Here is a 22,245-nt window from a genome sequence, read left to right on the forward strand (position 1 = left end):
AAAAAGTTTACAAAAATTTCGATGAACATAGTTTTTCTCTGGGACCTTAGATTTCTGTGGGTGGTGTCGTGAGGCCACCAATTTAACGGGATTGGCCAACAATTTCATGGAAGATCTGAATTTCTGGATCCTAAGATACTGGTTTGAAGGAATGTAAATAGATGCTCAGGATACGTTTTTTTTTTTTTCTTTATTTTTCTGTTCTTTTGACGGATTAGAAGAGCAGAAAAGTAACGGGGATGTGAACTCTCCCTAATGTGTCTTTTTTATGGCCGTGTAGACAGTATATCTCTAGGGTTGGAGCACGATAACGTTACTTGTTTGTATCTTCGGTTTCGGAAGCTCAGTGCTTACGAGGAACAATAATATCATTTTACGAGGATGTCGACATATGCCTGACTGAACTCCTGCCATAATACCGCACTATAAAATATTGAAGATGTAATGTTATACTGTGTGTCAGGTGCTACAGAGCTGTATTATACTTACATGTTCAACATAGCGGATTAAGATGTAGTGCTGTGAGGAAAACGAACTGGCTCAAGGAAATAAAGTTCAGATAGGGCTTGAAGGACCGTTCCTACAATAAATGATATATAGTATGCAAGTGATGCAGGAATCACTACTAAAGTACGCAGCAAAGCTATTTTATGAATTGGGTTATACAAATGTTTTGTGAAAGAATCTAACTTTTATTATGCTGCCCAGGGGCGGATTGGCCCTGGAAAAAAAAAATGCTCCATGTTGTAGGTGGGTCCAAATAGAAAGAAGACGGGACAAAACAAGTAGGTGGGGACAACAGACGTAGGCAGGGCCTGCAATACTGTAGTGCAGCACAAAATACCACCCCAGCAGAACCAAATACCACAGGGTAGTACAAAATACTGCCGCCCCAACCACAGTATTCAACTGTATCACAGTTGAGTTCAGGAGGGCACCTGTGGCCGTTGAGGATCAGATCATTATGTACTTAGCCTGTGGCCATCAAAAGGGCTTGAGTGGCCCCCTGGGCATCGGCCCAGTGGGAACTTTCCCTGTAGGGTCTATGGCCAATCCGCCCCTGATGCTAGTACAAGATAATAACCGCTGTGAAACTGCCACCTATGTACAAGAATATAACTACTATAATACTGCTCCTATGTACAAGAAAATAACTACTATAATACTGCTCCTATGTACAAGAATATAACTACTATAATACTGCTCCTATGTACAAGAATATAACTACTATAATACTGCTCCTATGTGCAAGAATATAACTACTATAATACTGCTCTCATGTGCAAGAATATAACTACTATAATACTGCTCCTATGTACAAGAATATAACTACTATAATACTGCTCCTATGTACAAGAATATAACTACTATAATACTGCCCCTATGTACAAGAATATAACTACTATAATACTGCTCCTATGTACAAGAATATAACTACTATAATACTGCTCCTATGTACAAGAATATAACTACTATAATACTGCTCCAATGTACAAGAATATAACTACTATAATACTTCTCCTATGTACAAGAATATAACTACTATAATACTGCCCCTATGTACAAGAATATAACTACTATAATACTGCTCCTATGTACAAGAATATAACTACTATAATACTGCTCCAATGTACAAGAATATAACTACTATAATACTGCCCCTATGTACAAGAATATAACTACTATAATACTGTCTTCTATGTACAAGAATATAACTACTATAATACTGCCCCCTATGTACAAGAATATAACTACTATAATACTGCTCCTATGTACAAGAATATAACTACTATAATACTGCCTCCTATGTACAAGAATATAACTACTATAATACTGCTCCTATTTACAAGAATATAACTACTATAATACTGCTCCTATGTACAAGAATATAACTGCTATAATACTGCTCCTATGTGCAAGAATATAACTACTATAATACTGCCTCCTATATACAAGAATATAACTACTATAATACTGCCTCCTATGTACAAGAATATAACTACTATAATACTGCCTCCTATGTACAAGAATATAACTACTATAATACTGCTCCTATGTACAAGAATATAACTACTATAATACTGTTTCCTATGTACAAGAATATAACTACTATAATACTGCTCCTATGTGCAAGAATATAACTACTATAATACTGTCTTCTATGTACAAGAATATAACTACTATAATACTGCTCCTATGTACAAGAATATAACTACTATAATACTGCCTCCTATGTACAAGAATATAACTACTATAATACTGCCTCCTATGTACAAGAATATAACTACTATAATACTGCTCCTATGTACAAGAATATAACTACTATAATACTGCCTCCTATGTACAAGAATATAACTACTATAATACTGCTCCTATGTACAAGAATATAACTACTATAATACTGCTCCTATGTACAAGAATATAACTACTATAATACTGCCCCTATGTACAAGAATATAACTACTATAATACTGCTCCTATGTACAAGAATATAACTACTATAATACTGCCTCCTATGTACAAGAATATAACTACTATAATACTACCTCCTATGTACAAGAATACAACTACTATAATACTGCCATTTGAAGATAAGTATCAGACCAGTCTTAATTTTAGCTAGCAGCATTTACTGTACCTGACATTTTGTTCTTTAGTATGTCGTTCTGTCCTTTTATAATATTAAACCTTTTACATGCCGTAATTAATTCTATTCTGCATCGTGCCCTGAGGTTCTTAGGATAAGGAGTACGGCTGATGACCTGCTTTCCATGTCTAATGGTTTAATGTGGTGAGAAATCTCTAACCTGACATAACACAGATGGAGAATTAGTATTTTCAGTTGGTTTTTATTTTTTATGTTTATATTTCTTAGTGTGTTTGGGTGCACATGCTTTGCACCATGTATAATATCTTTTATACACTTTTTGCAAGGGGGTGTTGCTTCCCACATTTAGACTAGAGTAGTAAGTCTGCCCCAGCCTCTCCTTCCTCTCTGTTCCTAAGGCCTCATGCACACGACAGTATTTTTTCACGGTCCGCAAAACGGGGTTCCGTTGGTCCGTGATCCGTGACCGTTTTTTCATCCGTGGGTCTTCTTTGATATTTGGAGGATCCACGGACATGAAAAATAAGTCGTTTTGGTGTCCGCCTGGCCGTGCGGAGCCAAACGGATCCATCCTGACTTACAATGCAAGTCAATGGGGACGGATCCGTTTGACGTTGACACAATATGGTGCAATTGCAAACGGATCCGTCCCCCATTGACTTTCAATGTAAAGTCAGGAGTTAATATACCATAGGATCGGAGTTTTCTCCAATCCGATGGTATATTTTAACTTGAAGCGTCCCCATCACCATGGGAACGCCTCTATGTTAGAATATACCATCGGATTTGAGTTACATCGTGAAACTCAGATCCGACAGTATATTCTAACACAGAGGCATTTCCATAGTGATGGGGACGCTTCAAGTTAGAATATACTACGAGCTGTGTACATGACTGCCCCCTGCTGCCTGGCAGCACCCGATATTTTACAGGGGGCTGTGATCCGCACATGCTGCACCTGAAGGGGTTAATTGTGCGTATCATAGCCCCCTGTAAGAGATCAGGGGCTGCCAGGCAGCAGGGGGCAGACCCCTCTTCCTCCCCAGTTTGAATACCATTGGTGGCCAGTGTGCGGCCCCCCCGGCCCCCCCTCTATTGTAATATCGTTGGTGGCCAGTGTGCAACCTCCCCCGGCCCCCCCTCCCTCCCTTTATTGTATTATCATTGGTGGCCAGTGCGGCCTCCCCCGCCCTCCCTCCCCCTATTGTAATATCATTGGTGGCCAGTGTGCGGCCCCGCCCCCCCTCCCTCCCTCTATTGTAATATCATTGGTAAGTGACAGGTCTGTGCGGCGCATTGCTTAATGATTGGTCACTTACCAGTAGGAGGAGCTCCCGGCCGGTCACAGACAGCGCAGCAGGTAAGTATGATGCTTCTAATATTGTAATATTGCTAAGTAACCATGGCAACCAGGCCTGCAGTAGCGTCCTGGTTGCCATGGTTACCGATCGGAGCCCCAGCGATTAAACTGGGACTCCGATCGGAACTCTCCGCTGCCACCAATGATCGGGGGGGGGGGGGGGGTTGAGGGGAGGCCGCACACTGGCAACCAATGATAATACAATAGAGGGAGGGCGGGGGGCCGGGGGAGGCCGCACACTGGCCACCAATGAAATTAAAACTGGGGAGGGAGGGGGGTCTGCCCCCCTGCTGCCTGGCAGCCCCTGATCTTTTACAGGGGGCTATGATACGCAAAATTAACCCCTTCAGGTGCCGCACCTAAGGGGTTAATTGTGCGGATCACAGCCCCCTGTAAGAGATCGGGTGCTGCCAGGCAGCAGGGGGCAGTCATGTACACAGTTCGTAGTATATTCTAACTAGAAGCGTCCCCATCACTATGGGAACGCCTCTGTGTTAGAATATACTGTCTGATTTGAGTTTTCACGAAGTGAAAACTCAGCTCTGAAAAAGCTTTTATGCAGACGGATCTTCGAATACGGATCACGGATCCTACGGACACGGATCACGGACACGGCAATCTTGTGTGCATCCGTGTTTTTTCACGGACCCATTGACTTGAATGGGTCCGTGAACCGTTGTCCGTCAAAAAAATAGGACAGGTCATATTTTTTTGACGGACAGGATACACGGAGGCGGATGACAAACGGGGCATTTTCCGAGTTTTCAATGGACCCATTGAAAGTCAATGGGTCCGCAGAAAATCACGAAAAACGGAACAACGGCCACGGGTGCACACAACGGTCGTGTGCATGAGGCCTAAGGCCTCTTTCACACGGGCTTGTCCTGATTAGGTCCGGATGCGTCCCGGTGCATTGCGGCAAACCTGCGCGAGATGGAACGCAATTGCAGTCAGTTTTGACTGCGATTGCGTTCCGATGTTTAGTTTTATCGCGCGGGTGCAATGTGTTTTGCACGCGCGTGATAAAAAACAGACTGTGGTACCCAGACCCAAACTTCTTCACAGAAGTTCAGGTTTGGGTTAGTTGTAGTGCAGATTGTATTATTTCTCCTTATAACATGGTTATAAGGGAAAATAATAGCATTCTGAATACAGAATGCATAGTACAATAGCGTTGGAGGGGTTAAAAAAATAAAATAAAAATTTAACTCACCTCAATCCACTTGTTCACGCAGCCGGCATCTCTTCTGTCTTCATCTGTGAGCAATAGGACCTTTGATGACGTTCACATGGTCCATCACATGGTCCATCACATGGTCCATCACATGATCCATCAGCGTAGTGACGTCATCAAAGGTCCTATTGCTCACAGATGAAGACAGAAGAGATGCCGGCTGCGCGAACAATTGGATTGAGGTGAGTTGAATTATTTTTTTTATTTTTTTTAACCCCTCCAGCCCTATTGTACTATGCATTCTCTATTCAGAATGCTATTATTTTCCCTTATAACCATGTTATAGAAACATAGAAAACATAGAAACATAGAATGTGTCGGCAGATAAGAACCATTTGGCCCATCTAGTCTGCCCAATATACTGAATACTATGGATAGCCCCCGGCCCTATCTTATATGAAGGATGGCCTTATGCCTATCCCATGCATGCTTAAACCCCTTCACTGTATTTGCAGCTACCACTTCTGCAGGAAGGCTATTCCATGCATCCACTACTCTCTCAGTAAAGTAATACTTCCTTATATACTTTTAAACCTTTGCCCCTCTAATTTAAAACTGTGTCCTCTTGTGGTAGTTTTTCTTCTTTTAAATATGCTCTCTTCCTTTACCGAGTTGATTCCCTTTATGTATTTAAAAGTTTCTATCATATCCCCTCTGTCTCTTCTTTCTTCCAAGCTATACATATTAAGGTCCTTTAACCTTTCCTGGTAAGTTTTATCCTGCAATCCATGTACTAGTTTAGTAGCTCTTCTCTGAACTCTCTCTAGAGTATCTATATCCTTCTGGAGATATGGCCTCCAGTACTGCGCACAATACTCCAACTGAGTTCTCACCAGTGTTCTGTAGAGCGGCATAAGCACTTCACTCTTTCTACTGCTTATACCTCTCCCTATACATCCAAGCATTCTGCTGGCATTTCGTGCTGCCCTATTACATTGTCTTCCCACCTTTAAGTCTTCTGAAATAATTACTCCTAAATCCCTTTCCTCAGATACTGAGGTCAGGACTGTGTCAAATATTCTATATTCTGCCCTTGGGTTTTTACACCCCAGGTGCATTATCTTGCACTTATCCACATTAAATTTCAGTTTCCAGAGTTCTGACCATTCTTCTAGTTTTCCTAAATCCTTTTCCATTTGGCGTTTCCCTCCAGGAACATCAACCCTGTTACATATCTTTGTGTCATCAGCAAAAAGACAAACCTTACCATCGAGGCCTTTTGCAATATCACTTATGAAGATATTAAACAAAATCGGTCCCAGTACAGATCCCTGTGGAACCCCACTGGTAACATGACCTTGTTTTGAATGTTCTCCATTGACTACAACCCTCTGTTGTCTGTCACTCAGCCACTGCCTAATCTATTCAACAATATGGGAGTCCATGCTCAATGACTGCAGTTTATTGATAAGTCTTCTATGTGGGACAGTGTCAAAAGCCTTACTAAAATCTAGATATGCGATGTCTACTGCACCTCCACCGTCTATTATTTTATTCACCCAGTCAAAAAAATCTATAAGATTTGTTTGACATGATCTCCCTGAAGTAAACCCATGTTGTTTTTCATCTTGCAATCCATGGGATTTTAGATGTTCCACAATCCTATCCTTTAATAGGGTTTCCATTAATTTGCCTACTATTGATGTCAGACTCACTGGTCTATAGTTGCTCGATTCCTCCCTACTACCTTTCTTGTGAATGGGCACGACATTTGCCAATTTCCAATCTTCCGGGACGAATCCTGTTACTAATGATTGGTTAAATAAATCTGTTAACGGTTTTGCCAGCTCACCACTAAGCTCTTTTAATAATTTTGGGTGTATCTCATCAGGCCCCTGTGACTTATCTGTCTTCACCTTAGACAGCAAACTTAGAACATCTTCCTCTGTAAAGATACATGCATCAAACGATTTATTAGTCATTCTTCTAGTGGAGGTCCTTCTCCTTTTTCTTTTGTAAAAACTGAACAGAAGTATTCATTAAGGCAGTCGGCTAGCCCTTTATTCTCTTCTACATACCTTCCGTCCTTTGTTTTTAATTTAGTTATTCCTTGTTTTAATTTCCTTTTTTCATTTATATATCTGAAGAATGTCTTATCCCCTTTTTTTCATAGACTGAGCTAGTTTTCTTCTGCCTGCGCTTTAGAAGTTCTTATAACTTGCTTGGCCTCTCTCTGCCTAATCTTGTAGATTTCCTTATCTTCATTGCTCTGGGTTTTTTTATAATTACAAAATGCTAGCTTTTTATTTATTAATGATTTGGGCCACTTCTGCTGAGTACCACAGAAGTGGAAATAATAATGATCGGGTCTCCATCCCGATCGTCACCTAGCAACCGCGCGTGAAAATGGCACCGCATCCACACCCCTTTTCATATGTACAGCGCCCTGGAATGAATGGCACTTTAATAATAAATTATGATAAAATTACCAGCTCAGCTCTAATACATCTGTATTTGTCAGCAAACAGGTTAAATAACTGGAAGACAAAGATGCAAATCTATAACCTGTTGATGTGGAGACTTCTCCGGCTTCTCCATCTGCGCACCACCTGTGCCAACTCAGGTCCTATGATGCATGAGGCATCGGGGGCCCCCGGGTTGGGGGGTTTGCAGCCAGCGACTGTTCGGCCAGGGAACATTTCTTCCCTTGAGGTTTAATTAATGCAGCGAACACAGAGCGGAGGACACGGTCTCTTAAGTTTCTTCCTGTCTGCTTTTGTGCAAAAAAAAAAGTTACAAAATTTGTTTTCTTAAAGGGAACTTGTCTTTAAGACTGGTAGGAGGGGCATAGCATAGGGCCCCTAATGTTATACAGTACAGGGCCCCTAATGTTACTCGTCCTGGAAAGTGGGAAAAGGTAAATTTGGTAAGTTCTCCAGTAATTATGTGCCAATTCTTGACCGGTTATCTAATAGACAGTAGGGGGCACTGTTCTGGCGGTTTCCATAGTTACTAGGGTCCTGTTCAGTTGCTTCCACCTCCTAGGACTGAAGGGGGTGGATTTACCCGGACTTGTTGTCTTTTACGGACAGCGCCACTTATGTACAGTGGTTGTGCCTGGAATTGCAGCTCCAGGATGATCAGCCCAGGCCTAGCATTGTCATCTCTCCAGCAGATGGTGGGAGTTATGAACCTCATGAGCAGGAATTCGGGGAATGTTTTTGTACAGAGAGGAAATGATTTTCCTTTTTCTGGTTTATAAGGCTGCAGTGATTGATGGGGGTGTTATGGCCCGACACCAGCATGTAGGGCGATTGTGTTCTCAAACCTGCGCAGGACGGTGCGTATACGGGTTTAGGTGCGTTTTTTTTTGTTTGTTTGTTTTTTGCATGTCCAGATGTTTCCTATACAGTGAAATCCAAACATAAACGGGACAAATGTATCAATAGCTTAGCCGTGCATTTTTATGTGGGTTTGTTTTACTGGGGTGTGATTTTACTGATTTTATTAATTTTTTAAGCCAGAAAACGGTGCACATTTTCACACAAATCTGCAGCTACTTACACCAAAAAAGATCGGTATCTGATCGGTGGCGGTCCAACACCCAGGACTTTTCAGAAGGCATTGGCACCCCTGTGAGCTCCGCCGCTTGCCAAGCACAGCGCCGTACATTGCATAGTGGCTGTGGTTGGTATCGCGCTCAAACCCATTCACTTCTATGGGACTGAGCCGCGCCTAGGTCATGTGATTAATGAACGTGTCCTCACTGCAAAGGAAGAGCTGATCGGCGGGAGACCCAGGTGTCAGACCCCCACCGATCAGATACTGATGACCGATCCTGAGGATCGGTCATATATAAAAATTTTGGAAAATCCTTTAAAGAGTATATTTCAGAAGGATCAACCCTATCTAACCAGGCATAATGTTTGGTAGAGTGGATCCTGTCTTGTGAAAAATGGTTGCCTCGTTCCTGAGAAAACATACTTTTATTCTGTATGCAAATAAGGGATTTGGTGCACGAGGGGAGTGGCCAGTACTGGAAAGATGAAGAGTGGAGGGGACAGGCCCCGCCCATCAGTGCACTGAAGCCCTTATTTGCATGAAGAATAAAAAAATTGAGAACGCTGCAACCAATTTTTGACAAGACAGGTATTGTTTTAATCAGCAGGGTGAACCCTAACAGATAGTATGTCCAATTTAATAGCCGACTCCTCCGCCCCCCCCGATGGCCGACTCCTCCGCCCCCCCCGGATGGCCGACTCCTCCGCCCCTCCCCCGGATGGTCGACTCCTCCGCCCCCCCCCCGATGGCCGACTCCTCCGCCCCCCCCCCCCGATGGCCGACTCCTTCCGCCCCCCTCCCCGATGGCCGACTCCTTCCGCCCCCCTCCCCGATGGCCGACTCCTTCCACCCCCCACCCGATGGCCGACTCCTTCTGCCCCCCTCCCCGATGGCCGACTCCTTCCGCCCCCCCCCCGATGGCCGACCCCTTCCGCCCCCCCCGATGGCCGACCCCTTCTGCCCCCCCCCGATGGCCGACTCCTTTCCCCCCCCCCTGATGGCCGACTCCTTCCGTCCCCCCCGATGGCCGACTCCTTCCGTCCCCCCCCCCCGATGGCCGACCCCTTCCGTCCCCCCCCCCGATGGCCGACCCCTTCCGTCCCCCCCCGATGGCCGACTCCTTCCGTCCCGTCCCCCCCCGATGGCCGACTCCTTCCGTCCCGTCCCCCCTGATGGCCGACTCCTTCCCCCCCCCGATGGCCGACTCCTTCCGTCCGTCCCCCTGATGGCCGACTCCTTCCGTCCCGTCCCCCGATGCGACTCCTTCCGTCCCGTCCCCGATGCGACTCCTTCCCCCCCCCCCCCCCGATGGCCGACTCCTTCCCCCCCCCCATGGCCGACTCCTTCCGTCCGTCCCCCTTCCCCGATGGCCGACTCCTTCCGTCCCGTCCCCCGATGGCCGACTCCTCCCCCCCCTGATGGCCGACTCCTTCCGTCCCCCGATGGCCGACTCCTTCCGCCCCAGATAGCTTTCAGTCCTGAAGCAGTTGTTGTAAATTGACAGGTTTTCTTGGGTTCCCTAAACAAATGCAGTGACAACCCCTCTGGGCACAGTATTTGCTGTGGTTAGAAGTTATCAGGCAAATTTTCAGAAGCTGAGTGACACACAAATCTGCAGGGTTATGACTAGAAACATTAAACCACCCCTTAAATTGCATCTCCTTGAGTAGATTGTGTGTCAGTCTTTACTGCAGTTCTGGAATTCTATTCATGAACCAAGTAAGTGCTATTTATAGTACTCCCAATTACAGGTTGCAAGGACTAATAAAAACCGTAGTCTGTAGTAAGCCTCGCCGCCTGCAGTCTGTGCTTCTGGGCGACGTGAGCGGCCGGGGACGTTAGCCGATTTCCCCCGTGTCATTCGATGCTGCAGTTGTGACTTCAGCAAATTCCAGCTCCTTTCTAACCGGAGCCAGACATGACTTCATGGGGATAACGCCGCCATTTAACCCGACTTGTGGGGGAGATGACGAGCTCTTTTCATTCCGCAATCCTCTGACTAAGCAGGACGGACGCCCAAAGTCTCAACCAGTCGTCAGCAGCCCACTGGTTCAGTTCACTGGTTCCCCATTGTCCATTGGTAATTTTTTTTTTTAGTTTTTTTTTTTGCTGATACCATTCATAGACAGATGTAGTATAGCTGAGTTTGTCACGGAAATCTTTCATTTGTGCATTGGAAAAAAAAAAAAAAGGGGGGGGTGAAAGGGTTCAACCAAACGAGGCGGAATGGACATGTCAGCCATATCTGCCAAAAAATCTGCAACAAATTGAGCCTACAGGCGGCTCTGCTAGATCTAACAAAGCGAGCTCTGCTGCATCTGTGGTAATGGCCCGTGAGCCGATCTGTCTGCGGATTGAAATTAGAATTTATCTTCATTTGCTGAAGAAAACCCCCAAGAGATTGCTCTGTTCTAAAGATTATTGTGTCATGAAAAGTTCTGCAGCGTTTAACTAGAATTGTTATTTTTTGTTCAATTTCTTATCCTTTTCAAGATCTCTGTTTGCTGTCAGTGAACGGGGTTGACATTCAGAGGCTGAAAACCTGTGCTGGCCCTGTGCTTTTCACAGCTGAGGGATGATCTAGACTAGAGATGAGCGAATTTCAGGTTAGGAAATTTGTTCCCGCTTTTTTTTACTGGTAAAAGGTGAATTGCGTTATGGATTCCGTTGCCACAGACCATAACGCAATTCTATGACGGAATGCCTAACGGAAACGGGACGGATCCGTTATGCAGCCCATAGACTTCTAGGGTGCCGGAATAAATAACGGAATGCCTCTAAAGGCATTGCGTTATGGTCCGTGGTAACTGAATCCGTAACGCAATTCTGCTTTTACCAGTAAACAAAGCGCGAACGGATTTCAAAATATCAAATTCGCTCATCTCTGATCTACACCAGAGATGCCCAACCTGCGGCCCTCCGGCTGTTGCAAAACTGCAACTCCCAATGTGCCATAATATGTGTAGGCTGTCCAGGCATGCTAGGAGTTGTAGTTTTGCAACAACCGGAGGGCCGCCTTTCTCAAGGGTTGTCACCGGGAATTCGAATCCTTAAATGGTTTTCCAGGAGTCCAGTATTGTTGACCTACCCTTAGGTCACCCGTATCTGATCAGTGAGGTCGAGCAGCTTTTTTCAAGAAGCATGCCAAGCACAGCGCCGTACATTGTATAGTGGCCGTAGTTGGTATTGCAGCCCAAGTGCAATCTTCCTTAAAGGGAAACACCACCATATACAGCAACAGTCCTGTTTTGTGGAACATTAAAAAAAGGTGGAGTTTCTGCAAATTTGCCGGCTTGACAAGTACGATGGCAGCAAAATTTGAAACCACCTCCCTGCGTCCGACTGACGCACTTCCATAAAAAGTAATTCGGGAAGGAGTCCCCCCCCCCCCCCCCTTCCCCAAATGTACTAAATGTCAAAATAGTCCCAGCCATGAATAAAAAAGAGGAGTGTTGTACCCTGAGCTGGAAACGATGGAAGCCATCATTAGTCTCACGCATGACGGCAAAGGAAAACATGCAAATAGTAATTAAGCAGCGGCACTGACAGGTCGCTGATTAATATGTGGACGCCATTGGCAGCTGCTCAGATCTGCTCAGCTGTGACTGGATCCGAAAATGCCGCGCCTGCCAAAAAAAAATATGAAGGTCGCTCTGGGGTCAACCGTCGTGTCCTTAATTTCAGAGGAGGCAAAAAAAATAATTCATTATTTTTTTTTTCAGCATGTTGTGTTAATTTATAATTATTGATATAGCGCCTACACCTATCACAGCGCCGTACACATATCACAGCTGCATGAGCCCCCCCACCCCGTAGTTTGTTTCATAAAAATCCATGCATGTTGCCTCCCACTGGTGCTCTGATCCTGTAGTTTTCCAGATCCCTCAAGAGCTGTACTCGTAATTCTGCTCTTTGCTGTTTGGAGCAGCGACCAAGCTTTTCTACCGCTACGTCTGACTTGGGGCTCATGCACACGAACGTACTTTGATTCCGCATCGGCTCGGATGGTGACCCACTCACTTCAACGGGCCGCAAAAGATAAGGGCAGCACTCCGTGTGCTCTTCGCATCCGTTGCTCCGTTCCGTGAGGCCGCAAAAATAAATAAATATATAGAACATGTCCTATTCTTGTCCGTTTTGCGGAGTAGAATAGTCATTTCTATAACGGGCGACCCGTTCCATTCCGCATACTGTCGTGTGCATAAGCCCTTAGTTGATTTCTAATATTGTAGTCCTCTGTGTTGCACTGCATTCTGGGAGTGTTTTGTTTTTTCTTTCCTGTTTTTTGGACATGGAGTGGAAGTTCTCCAGACACTGAACAATCAGGGATGGCTACAGGATTTGAGCTTGTAGAATTTTTGGTGGACGGAGAGGTGGCTGCGCTTGCACAGCGCTCTCACCCTTCACTGCTATGGGACCTCCAAAAATAGCTAAGAGTGGTCACTCACCTATTTTCTGAACCCCCATGGCGATGAATTGAGAACGCGCAGTGTGCTCTCCTTCACTTCAGAGGCCCCATTCTCTACTTTAAAGGGGTCATCAGGGACTACCAGGCACAACTGCTTACTTAGTGACTGCGCCTAATATTGCAGTACAATACATGCTGTGCAGTACCAAGCATGACCACTACCAAAAGTATGGCGCTGTGCCTGGTGAACAGTGATGGGGATGCGGCAGAGCCCCTTTAATCAGCTGATGGGCAGGGTGCTGCGATCTGATATTGATGGCCTAAGGGTAAGCCATCAATTTTGGTACTTGTGCAAATTAAAGTGGTTGTCTTATGTTCTGCAAAATTTCCAGGCTTGTAGAACAAAGCAAGAAGCTGAACTTACCTGCTAAAGATCCCTTCGGTCCAGCGCTGCAGGTATGGTCCTTCTGGTCCCCATCAGACTGGAAGTAATGACGTCACATCCATTGTTCATGTGACCACTTAGGGATACACTAGTACATAAACGTCACATGACCACTGAGGCTAGCGATTGAGTGGTCACATGAATAATGATTGTACCACCATTACTTCCAGGCCAACGGGGGACCGGATCTGCAGCACTGGAGAGCAGGGACATTAGGCAGGTGAGCTCAGCTTCTTTTATTGGTTTGGAAGCTTGGATGCTCCCCTGCCGAATTTACAAAGTGTTGGACAACCCCTTTTAAATTCAGTAGGTGCAGTGTCCATGATAAAGTCCACGAGATGATGAAACATATATATGGAATATTTTATGAAGTTGTGAAATTGACTCAGTCACCACCATAACATCTCTAACACTCACACTCCCCTCTCATCCTATCATAACAAGTAGTAATGGAAAACCGATGACTACGTCCTAACCAGTCATCCCTCCTGTCTCGTTTCTGGTCACAATTTTACCAACTGTAGGAAAATATTCCTAAAGGTCGTCACGTCCACGTGACAAAACGCTGAAGAACATTACTTACGAAGACAAACCCTTTTCTTAGGGCTTCATTGAAGGTATCAGCAGCCCCCACTCTGTTTGACCCAACGCTTCGATTACATCAGTGGCCGTCATGGTCAATCTCAACAGGCAAAAGTGGCATTATCTTCACCACCCAGCAGCCTTTACTACCTTATCCTCAGCCTGCAGGATCTCCATAGATCTTGAGAAACCTCCTCAGTCTTCAGAAAATCCTTCTAGTGTAAAATAGTAATGTGTATGTAGAGAGGAAAAAGATGCAACTGAAGTATGAGAAACATCATGATAGGTAATGGAGATGGAGATGATCTCAGAACAAATTTGGTAACAATCTGCTATCTTTCTCTACAGGTAGGACACAGGCGTTGAAGAATCAGAATGTCCAGAAGAAACAAACTTTGTAGGAGAAAATTATTAGATTCCATGAAGGTCTTTCTCATAATTACATCAGTGATGCTGGAGGCTGGTTTGTAACCCCTGAGAAGCTTCACACAACTTTTTCCAAGCTACTCAAGAAAAGTAGGACTTATTTGCAGTACCACTCTTAATTTCCAGGAGATTACCATAGATTGGTGGCCAACCGGTACAGGGATTTACGACCAAGTTTACCACTTCTGTTGAGTGTCCTGTCCAACGTAAATCATGGTTGCCTTAAAAAACAGGAATCTCAAGCTGTTTACAGTTGTGTTGGCGGTCTTCGCCATTACCATCATGTCGTTCCTCCACTACAACCAGAACTCTGGACTTGTCCTGTGGAACCCTGGAAAGTACTTCAGGTTCTCAGGGCCATTCATTCGATTCATATCATCAGTGCGGAGATCGTGCAGCTGCGAAACCTGTGTGTCCGAACCCGAGAGCCCCCTGTGGTTTAATGAAAGGTTTAATCTCAGCATCCCTCCATTGCTGACCAAACAGAACAGTGTGGTGTCCGAGAGCACGTACAAGTGGTGGATGGTGAGTGACCTGTTATTAGAATGGTGGCGGAGTTATAGCATAGTCCTTTACAGAGCAGTATTATAGTAGTTATATTTTTGTACATAGGAGGCAGTATTATAGTAGTTACAGTTGCAAGAAAAAGTATGTGAACCCTTTGGAATGATAAGGATTTCTGCACAAATTGGTCATAAAATGTGATCTGATCTAGGGCTCTTTCACACTTGCGTTGTTCTTTTCCGGCATAGAGTTCCGTCGTCGGGGCTCTATGCCGGAAGAATCCTGATCAGGATTATCCCCATGCATTCTGAATGGAGAGAAATCCGTTCAGGATGCATCAGGATGTCTTCAGTTCCGGAACGGAACGTTTTTTGGCCGGAGAAAATACTGCAGCATGCTGCGCTTTTTGCTCCGGTCAAAAATCCTGAACACTTGCCGCAAGGCCGGATCCGGAATTAATGCCCATTGAAAGGCATTAATCCGGATCCGGCCTTAAGCTAAACGTCGTTTCGGCGCATTACCGGATCCGACGTTTAGCTTTTTCTGAATAGTGTCCTGGGAGCCATGGTAACCAAAGTCCTGTTTGCCATGGTAAAGTGTAGTGGGGAGCGGGGGAGCAGTATACTTACCGTCCGTGCGGCTCCCGGGGCGCTTCAGAGTGACGTCAGGGCGCCCCACGCGCATGGGTGACGTGATCACATGGATCACGTCATCCATGCGCATGGGGCGCTCTGACGTCATTCTGGAGCGCCCTGGGAGCTGCATGGACTGTAAGTATACTGCTCCCCCGCTCCCCACTACTACTATGGCAGCCAGGACTTTAATAGCGTCCTGGGTGCCATAGTAACACTGAACGCATTTTGAAGACGGATCCGTCTTCAAATGCTTTCAGTTCACTTGCGTTGTTACGGATCCGGCGGCCACCTCCGGCAAATGGAGTGCACGACGGATCCGGACAAGTGTGAAAGAGCCCTTAAAGTCACAACAATAGACAATCACAGTCCGCTTAAACTAATAAGAATGAAATATTACCATGTTTTTACTGAACACACCATGTACACATTCACAGTGCAGGTGGAAAAAGTATGTGAACCCTTGGATTTAATAACTGGTTGAACCTCCTTTGGCAGCAATAACGTCAACCAAACGTTTCCTGTAGTCGCAGATCAGACGTGCACAACGGTCAGGAGTAATTCTTGACCATTCCTCTTTACAGAACTGTTTCAGTTCAGCAATATTCTTGGGATGTCTGGTGTGAATCGCTTTCTTGAGGTCATGCCACAGCATCTCAATCGGGTTGAGGTCAGGAATCTGACTGGGCCACTCCAGAAGGCGTATTTTCTTCTGTTTAAGCCATTCTGTTGTTGATTTACTTCTATGCTTTGGGTCGTTGTCCTGTTGCAACACCCATCTTCTGTTGAGCTTCAGCTGGTGGACAGATGGCCTTAAGTTCTCCTGCAAAATGGGCCCAAACCATGATGCCCCCACCACCATACTTCACAGTTGGGATGAGGTTTTGATGTTGGTGTGCTTTGCCTCTTTCTCCACACATAGTGTTTTGTGTTTCTTCCAAACAACTCAACTTTGGTTTCATCTGTCCACAGAATATTTTGCCAGTACTGCTGTGGAACATCCAGGTGCTCTTGTGCAAACTGTAAACGTGCAGCAATGTTTTTTTGGGACAGCAGTGGCTTCCTCTCTGGTATCCTCCCATGAAATCCATTTTTGTTTGGTGTTTTACGTATCGTAAATTCGCTAACAGGGATGTTAGCATATGCCAGAGACTTTTGTAAGTCTTTAGCTGACACTCTAGGATTTTTCACATCATTGAGCAGTCTGCGCTGTGCTCTTGCAGTCATCTTTACAGGACGGCCACTCCTAGGGAGAGTAGCAGCAGTGCTGAACTTTCTCCATTTATAGACCATTTGTCTTACCGTGGACTGATGAACAGCAAGGCTTTTGGAGATACTTTTATAACCCTTTCGAGCTTTATGCAAGTCAAGAATTCTTAATCGTAGGTCTTCTGAGAGCTCTTTTGTGCGAGGCATCATTCACATCAGGCAATGCTTCTTGTGAAAAGTAAACCCAGAACTGGTGTGTGTTTTTTATAGGGCAGGGCAGCTGTAACAAACACCTCCAATCTCATCTCATTGATTGGACTCCAGTTGGCTGACACCTCACTCCAATTAGCTCTTAGAGAGGCCATTAGTCTAGGGGTTCACATACTTTTTACACCTGCACTGTGAATGTTTACATGGTGTGTTCAATAAAAACATGGTAACATTTAATTCTTTGTGTGTTATTAGTTTAAGCAGACTGTGATTGTCTATTGTTGTGACTTAGATGAAGATCAGATCACATTTTATGACCAATTTGTGCAGAAATCCATATCATCCCAAAGGGTTCACATACTTTTTCTTGCAACTGTATATTATTGTCCATAGGAGCAGTATTATAGTAGTGATATTCTTGTACATCGGAACAGTATTATAGTAGTTATATTCTTGTACATAGGAGGCAGTATTATAGTAGTTATATTCTTCTATATAGGGGCAGTATTATACTAGTTATATTCTTGTATATAGGAGGCAGTATTATAGTAGTTATATTCTTGTATATAGGAGACAGTATTATAGTAGTTATATTCTTGTATATAGGAGGCAGTATTATAGTATTTATATTCTTGTACATAGGAGGCAGTATTATAGTAGTTATATTCTTGTATATAGGAGGCAGTATTATAGTAGTTATATTCTTGTACATAGGAGGCAGTATTATAGTAGTTATATTCTTGTACATAGGAGGCAGTATTATAGTAGTTATATTCCTGTACATAGGAGGCAGTATTATAGTAGTTATATTCCTGTACATAGGAGGCAGTATTATAGTAGTTATATTCCTGTACATAGGAGGCAGTATTATAGTAGTTATATTCTTGTACATAGGAGGCAGTATTATAGTAGTTATATTCTTGTACATAGGAGCAGTATTATAGTAGTTATATTCTTGTACATAGGAGGCAGTATTATAGTAGTTATATTCTTGTACATAGGAGGCAGTATTATAGTAGTTATATTCCTGTACATAGGAGGCAGTATTATAGTAGTTATATTCCTGTACATAGGAGGCAGTATTATAGTAGTTATATTCCTGTACATAGGAGGCAGTATTATAGTAGTTATATTCTTGTACATAGGAGGCAGTACTATAGTAGTTATATTCTTGTACATAGGAGGCAGTATTATAGTAGTTATATTCTTGTACATAGGAGCAGTATTATAGTAGTTATATTCTTGTATATAGGAGGCAGTATTATAGTAGTTATATTCTTGTACATAGGAGCAGTATTATAGTAGTTATATTCTTGTACATAGGAGCAGTATTATAGTAGTTATATTCTTGTACATAGGAGCAGTATTATAGTAGTTATATTCTTGTATATAGGAGGCAGTATTATAGTAGCTATATTCTTGCAAAATTGAAACTATTTAGTATACGGTAATTTCATTCTAATAAAAGCCATTCTCATCAGTAAGTTCACGTGTGGGTATATTGCTGCTCTAGGCTCTTTTAGTAGATTTTTTGCAGGATGACAGGTAAGGTCTTGTTATATGAATTAGAATGTGAGTTGTTGTCACTACAGGTATGAATGTAACAGTTATAGCACTTGGGATCCTCCTATGCTTTGACTTTTCCTTTAACACCAATTATATAAATGTCTGCTCTTTCATCAATTTGCTGTTGTCAGTGACACCAGGGGGTACAATACGTGGTACAGATGAAGGTTCATTCATGCTGCCACTTCATGTAGTACGGACATATAGTGGCAGATTCTTGCTCAATAGTTCCAATTAAAGTAGAGGTAAATTGTGTTTCTAGGACTAGATATATGAAGGTGAGGCCATCTGTGCACATCTCCTATAAATATACTTGTACAAAGTGAAAAACAACACACATTATAATATAAAAAACAACTAATACAGGATAGCCATTATGGACAATAGTCAACTACCCTAGGAGAGAAAACAGAATCCTGCATAAATTATGGATATCACAATAGATTCAGGATTAATATACAAGAAATAGAACTATAGCCTCCCCCCCAATTGGCTGTCGTCACTACAGCTCTATCAATTGCAGCTATAATTACGGTAATAATTGTGTCTAAACAGTCACACGTGCCGCTCTCCGTTTCCTTTCCATATCCTCATAGATTTTAATTTGTTGAAGGTACTGGATCCATTCACTTAACGAGGGTGGGGAGACAGACCCCCCGTGTTTAATTAAGATGACTTTTGCCGCCATCAGACCCCTCATCCAGATCTGTCTGACCCGGACCGGAATTACCGTGTCTGGAGCAAAATATCCCAACATCACCGTCAACATCCCAGGGTTATATGTCGAAGAGGACTCCTTTTGTAGGGCTACAAAGACCTGTTCCCAGTACCATTTTAATTTTTTGCTGCAGTTCCAAAGTAAATGGCCGAAATCCGCGTTCACACATCCACATTTAGGACAGAAGCAATCTCGGCCTTTATTTTGAGGAAATTTCACTTGGGTTTTTGGCGTATAATACAATCCATGCAAGATCTTAAATTGAATTAGTCTGTGAGCATTAGAGATTGTAGCTAGTGTTGAGCGAACTTCTGTTTTAAGTTCGGCGTCTAAAGTTTGACTTCCGGTTAGCGAAGAATCCCGATATGGATTCCGAATTCCGTTGTGGTCCGTGGTAGCGGAATCAATAATGGCCGATTATTGATTCCGCTACCACGGACCACACCACAACGGAATTCGGAATCCATATCTGGATTCTTCGCTAACCGGAAGCCGAACTTTAGACGCCGAACTTAAAACAGAAGTTTGCTCAACACTAATTGTAGCCTTTCTTACATTTCTATAAATACTGGTCCATTGTTCCCATTTACTTGGGCTTTTAAATACAGTTACGGTTGCCAGTGCCATTCGAAGTTTACAGTATAAGCTAGCGATCTTAACCCTCTCATCTGTCTGGGCATAACAATAATCAAAAAATAAATTCTCCCATGGAAAAATATACCCTTTGTTGCTAGATGCCTCATATACGTGTTTTAGACGTGAGTACATAAACACATCTAATGATGTACTATCAGTGAAGTTAAAGTCCAAAAACGATTTAAAATGTCCCAAAGAAAAGAGATGACACACATTGACAACCCCCTTACGGAGCCAATAAATATAAATCTGTGATTTTAAAGAATTCCACCAGATTCCTGTTCTCACACAGAGGGTTGAAGGCAAAAGAATAGGAGACTTTAAGGATCCTCTAAAGCTTATTCCAAACCCTCTGTAGGGTCCAAGGTATCACTAGGGACTTCCTCAATCCCAAATAACCAGATTCCAAACATGTGAAAATATTCTCTATTGGTTTATCCATAACCTGCGACAAATCTTGTGCTAATACACTCTCTTTAAAATTACAACATTGCTGAATCTGTGCACATAAATAATATCCTTGAAAAAAAGGAAGTGATAACCCGCCCTCCGATTCCGACAGCCATAGGTATCTTTGTTTTTATACGCACCCTCTTCCTTCGAGGTGGGGTTTCTAATGCAGCCTACAGTCAAAGCGTTGGGTCGTATCAATCAATTAGGGCCATCTCTGGGTGTATATGGACTCTAGATTCACAATGGACCTCATCCCTGAACCAAGTAGAGAAATAGTCATGGGGCCTTCAGCCCACTAAACCTTGACATGTGTCTTCATGTGTGTAGTAAGAACTCCTTAAATTCAGAGCTTCATATAGTGTTGTGTAAATATTATTGTTCGCCATATGGTCGCCATCTATCCTATGGAGATGCGCAGATTCGTGTTCGCATCCGCGCAGAGACTTTCGCACGATGGTCTGGTCGTCCCGACCTGTAGCTCATTTGTGCCCGGCCTGGTATTACTGCAGGATACCAGTGTCATGGCGCCAGCTGAGGAGGGATGGATGGGGACCGTCGAACAAAGGTTTCTTCATCCACAAGGATAAGCGCGGCAACGGAAAGGGCGTGAATAAGTGTGCGAACATAAGGTTGCGCGATCATTCACATCTTCGCCAGCCAATCACTTCATACCATAACCTGTCTCCTCATTGGTCATGATTGTAAGACCGCCTTCCAGCCAATCACTTCATACCATAACCTGTCTCCTCATTGGTCATGATTGTAAGACCGCCTTCCAGCCAATCACTTCATACCATAACCTGTCTCCTCATTGGTCATGATTGTAAGACCGCCTTCCAGCCAATCACTTCATACCATAACCTGTCTCCTCATTGGTCATGATTGTAAGACCGCCTTCCAGCCAATCACTTCATACCATAACCTGTCTCCCCATTGGTCATGATTGTAAGACCGCCTCCCATCTTCTGGTATAAATAAACCACGCCTAGCCGTTGGAAGCAGGCACATTATTGGAACCTACTTGAGAACGTCTCTGTGATGTTATTTTGGAGGAATTGCGCACACATCGACGCACACTACACCAAGGATTTCCAGATTGTACTTCTGGCGGTTGTTTTCGGTTGTGAGAACGAGACAAAGGAGCACACGGCAATATCATATAGATATAATTGAGGGTCCATATCAATTAAAATATTTCGTTTTTTACGCTGTGCATCGTATCCCTCAAAAGTTAATGGGGTTATTCTGAATTAATATAAAATGTCCCTCATTCATTCTCATCTATTAACCAGATCAAAAAGTGTCTACTAAGGGTGTCTGTCCAATCGGTGGGAGGTTCTGGCTGTAGGTGTTAAATCTTACTACAGTGACACTACTGGTGAGAGTAAGCATTACACAGATCTTCAATGGGTTGTCTATATCGGTGTTCCTCAAATCCAGTCCTAAGGGCCCACCTACCGGTCATGATTTGAGAATGTCCCACAGAATGAACACCTGTGGTAAGTACTCATGCATTGACACAAATTATATCACCTGCTGAATACTAAGGAAATCCTGAAAACATGACCGGCAGATGGCCCCCAAGGACTGGAGTTGAGGAACATTGGGGCTATGTAATGTGCTGAGTCCTCCAGTGGTACGCTCTTTATTCATTACCATTCTCTGGTGTGGCTAATAAAGGAGGGTCCTTAATGTGGACCCCCCCCCCTAAATCAGAATTCCTTAATAGGGTATCTGAAAACCAGACAGTCCC

General features: G+C 43.8%; 1 protein-coding gene across 6 annotated transcripts in view; it reads left to right on the plus strand.

The window, feature by feature from the left end:
* ST3GAL1 (ST3 beta-galactoside alpha-2,3-sialyltransferase 1) overlaps positions 1-22,245 on the plus strand; it is a 136,706-nt gene that overhangs the window by 93,005 nt on the left and 21,456 nt on the right. For all 6 annotated transcript variants that reach the window (XM_040432177.1, XM_040432183.1, XM_040432181.1 and 3 more), the window contains one exon: positions 14,487-15,089. In XM_040432177.1, coding sequence (XP_040288111.1) covers positions 14,778-15,089 — 312 coding nt within the window. In that variant the 5' untranslated portion in view covers positions 14,487-14,777. The remainder of the gene's footprint in view (positions 1-14,486; positions 15,090-22,245) is intronic.

Source organism: Bufo bufo, chromosome 5 (assembly GCF_905171765.1).
Source record: "Bufo bufo chromosome 5, aBufBuf1.1, whole genome shotgun sequence".
NCBI lineage: Eukaryota > Metazoa > Chordata > Amphibia > Anura > Bufonidae > Bufo > Bufo bufo.